The sequence below is a fragment of the Alligator sinensis genome, unplaced genomic scaffold (assembly GCF_000455745.1).
Source record: "Alligator sinensis unplaced genomic scaffold, ASM45574v1 scaffold174_1, whole genome shotgun sequence".
NCBI classification, from domain to species: Eukaryota; Metazoa; Chordata; order Crocodylia; family Alligatoridae; genus Alligator; species Alligator sinensis.
In genome coordinates this window covers 1,037,380-1,040,442 of record NW_005842516.1, presented here as the reverse complement: position 1 = coordinate 1,040,442, position 3,063 = coordinate 1,037,380, and the positions used below count along the sequence as shown (strand labels likewise).

General features: G+C 40.9%; 1 protein-coding gene across 1 annotated transcript; it reads right to left on the bottom strand.

Annotated features, from left to right (window-relative positions):
• Positions 1-1,588: 1,588 nt before the first annotated feature.
• On the bottom strand, positions 1,589-2,542 carry LOC106722653 (olfactory receptor 10A7-like). Its single transcript, XM_014523649.1, has one exon. The coding sequence runs from the start codon at positions 2,540-2,542 to the stop codon at positions 1,589-1,591; it is 954 nt and encodes a 317-aa protein (XP_014379135.1).
• Positions 2,543-3,063: the final 521 nt, after the last annotated feature.

Genomic DNA, 3,063 nt, shown 5'->3' with positions numbered 1-3,063 from the left:
GATACTCCCTGGGACCTCTACGCCCTTTGCCAGTCTCTTGCTTACCCCCATATTTGCTGCTGAAGGTGGGCTTTTCAGCTCCAATTACTTCTAGGGAGAGGAAGAGAGGTTTTGAAGAGGGTTGGAGGATGGGGCTGGAGAGATGGATGTGTGGTGGCAGGAATCCTCCTCCCACCCACTACCACCTCTGAGCCACCTCACTTCCTGCCCCTCAAACAACTGATGACTTCTTTTTTATGACTCTCCAATCTGGGCAGAGATGTCCTGTCCTACCTGTAGTGTGCCCAGGATGGAGAGCCACAGTAATTTTGATGTCTTCTAACCTGTGGGTGTAACAGGGGCTATATGAATATTCTGAAGCTAAAACACTCCCCTTTTGAAATATTTCCAAGCCCACATCACAGTGACTTTTGTCCATGACCTAGGGCATGTATCCCAGAGAAAGCATTGGGGCCTGATAATTGGTTCACATGCTCAACTTCTGTGTTTCATGAGATGATGAACAAAATTTCAGCTTCCCTGGGGTTGTTTGTAGTCATTGTTTATCCCTACTGGCTACTGTAAGAGAAAGCAAACCACTATTAGCCTGAGGAATGACTGATATATGAACACATTTAAAAAATAATGTCAGAAGAAGATTAAAACAGGGATGTCAAGACTTAAATAGTACAATGGTGCTGAGAGTGAAGATATCGATATCTAAGCTGCTGGTGGCATAGCCACGGGGTGATAGTTGCAGACTTCAACCTTTATAGACCTCCTAGAGGTACAGGAGGCTTGTGGAGTGTTTTTGAATTAAGAATATGTGTAGTGGAGTGGATAATCTGAGAACAATATGTCAACTATTACAAGAGACAAACTTCTGATGGATGAAGAGAACCTGTGAGTCTCCTAGATTTACAGCCTGATCTGATTCCAAGAATGACTGGTGTTTTGCATTATTTAGTTTCTGAGATGTCCAAATATAGGCAATTAAAATGGACCTATTTATCATAGAAAGCTGAAAACTCACTATCTGTGTAGGCAGTTTCTCTAAGTCGGATACCCAAGAAAAAGCATACTGGAGCTATTTCTGTGTTTATTCCTTTACCCATGACAATATGGTAAACAATTTGATTTTGTAGAGTCAAGGACCGGGGAAAGAGAGAATATCTGATATGTCTCTGTAGTGGGTCAACCACTGATCCATAACTGTTCAACTATAGTGTAAATCCCGTGCTAACACAAAACAGGTTCCCTGACTGTGCTTCTCAGTACCTCCAGCTGCCCAGGAAAGCACTCATACGCAAAGTACTGGGTACCTTGCACAACCATGGATGGGAAAATAATGGTTCTGAGCATAGTATCATTTTCATCATCATCCTTGGTGGTGCAGTTACTGTTTTACATGATAAACTCAAACACCCTGGGGAAACAGCATTTTCCCCTCTACTTTTCACTACAGTCACCTTACTCTGGCTCTCTGGCTTCTTAAATTTTACAAGGTGTTAGAAAGGGAATGCTCGCAACATCACAACTCTGGTCATACCCCCCCCCCCCCCCCCCACACACACACACAGAGTTAAAATACAACTTGTATTTAGATTTTCTAGATTCTTGCATAAGACATGCATTTACCTACAGAATTTCTCAGGGCGTCCTTTACATTTGTATTTCTCAGGCCATATATGAGAGGGTTGATCATTGGAGTCAGGACAGTGTAGAAAACTGAGGAGACTTTACTGAGGTCTCTCAAGGCACTGGATTTTGGTAACATGTAAACAAAAATTAAAGTTCCATAAAACACTGTTACCACGATGAGGTGCGAGGAACAGGTGGAAAATGTCTTTTGCCTCCCAGTGGTCAATGGGATTCGCAGGATGGTGGTAATGATAGAGATGTAGGATGCTGCTGTTAACAGAAATGGGGGAATTGTGAAAAGAAAAGAAAATATGAAAGCTATAAGTTTCACCAGGTGGATGTCACTGCAGGAGAGTTTTATTACTGGAGGCAAGTCACAAAGGAAATGGTCAATTTCCTGGGGACCACAAAAAGATAATTGAAGCATTGATAATGTTGTGATGGTACTAACTAGAAATCCACACATCCGGGACCCAACTGCTAGATGCATGCAGAACCTGATGTTCATAAGGGTTACATAATGTAATGGCTTACATATAGCCACATATCTATCGTAAGACATCACAGATAGGAGACAGCACTCAGCACCTGCCAGGAAAGCAAATAAATAATGTTGAAGGATGCAGCTGCTAACAGATATGGTCTTATCTCCAGTCAAGAAACTGGCCAGCATCCTGGGCAGGATGGTGGAAGAGTAGCAAATCTCCAAACAGGATAAGTTCTCCAAGAAGAAGTACATGGGGGTGTGAAGGTGCACATCAGCCACAACCAGCACAATGATGAGGATATTCCCAGCTATGGTTGCAATGTAGATCATGAGAAACAACAGAAAGAGAATGGTCTGTAGTTTCTTGAGATTACCAAATCCCAGTAGAATGAACTCTGTCATGGCTGTTTGATTTCCCCATTTGATACTTGCCATGGTGTATACCTAAACAAAATAAAACAAACAATAAATTTTGAAGACGATTAAACCTGCAATGGATTACAACACTTGAGATTTTTAGAGGAACCAAAGGGAGTTAGGAACCCTCCTCCCACTGAATAATCACTAGAAACAGTGTATAGTGAGCTTTCTGATTCCTATGAATGTTTTTGCTCCCCCAAATATGTATTTGCATCAAATAAAAACCACATGAGTTATTACTGACTTGATTTACCATTCTTGTTATTAATTACTTTAAAACCATGCAGACACATTCAGATATTATCAAAAGACTTTTTGAGATCATATTTTCCTAATAATCTCTTTGGCTAGATCTCCAGCTAGATCTAGCAGTCAGTAAATACTTGGAATTGTAGAATGGTAAGGGGAACAAAAAACCTGCAGCTATAATGAAAAAAAAGTAGTAGTAATACTTTACATAAGTATCAAAGAATACTTTCTGGAACTGAGTCATAGAATCATAGAAAATTACGGTTGGAAGGGACTTCTGGAAGTCA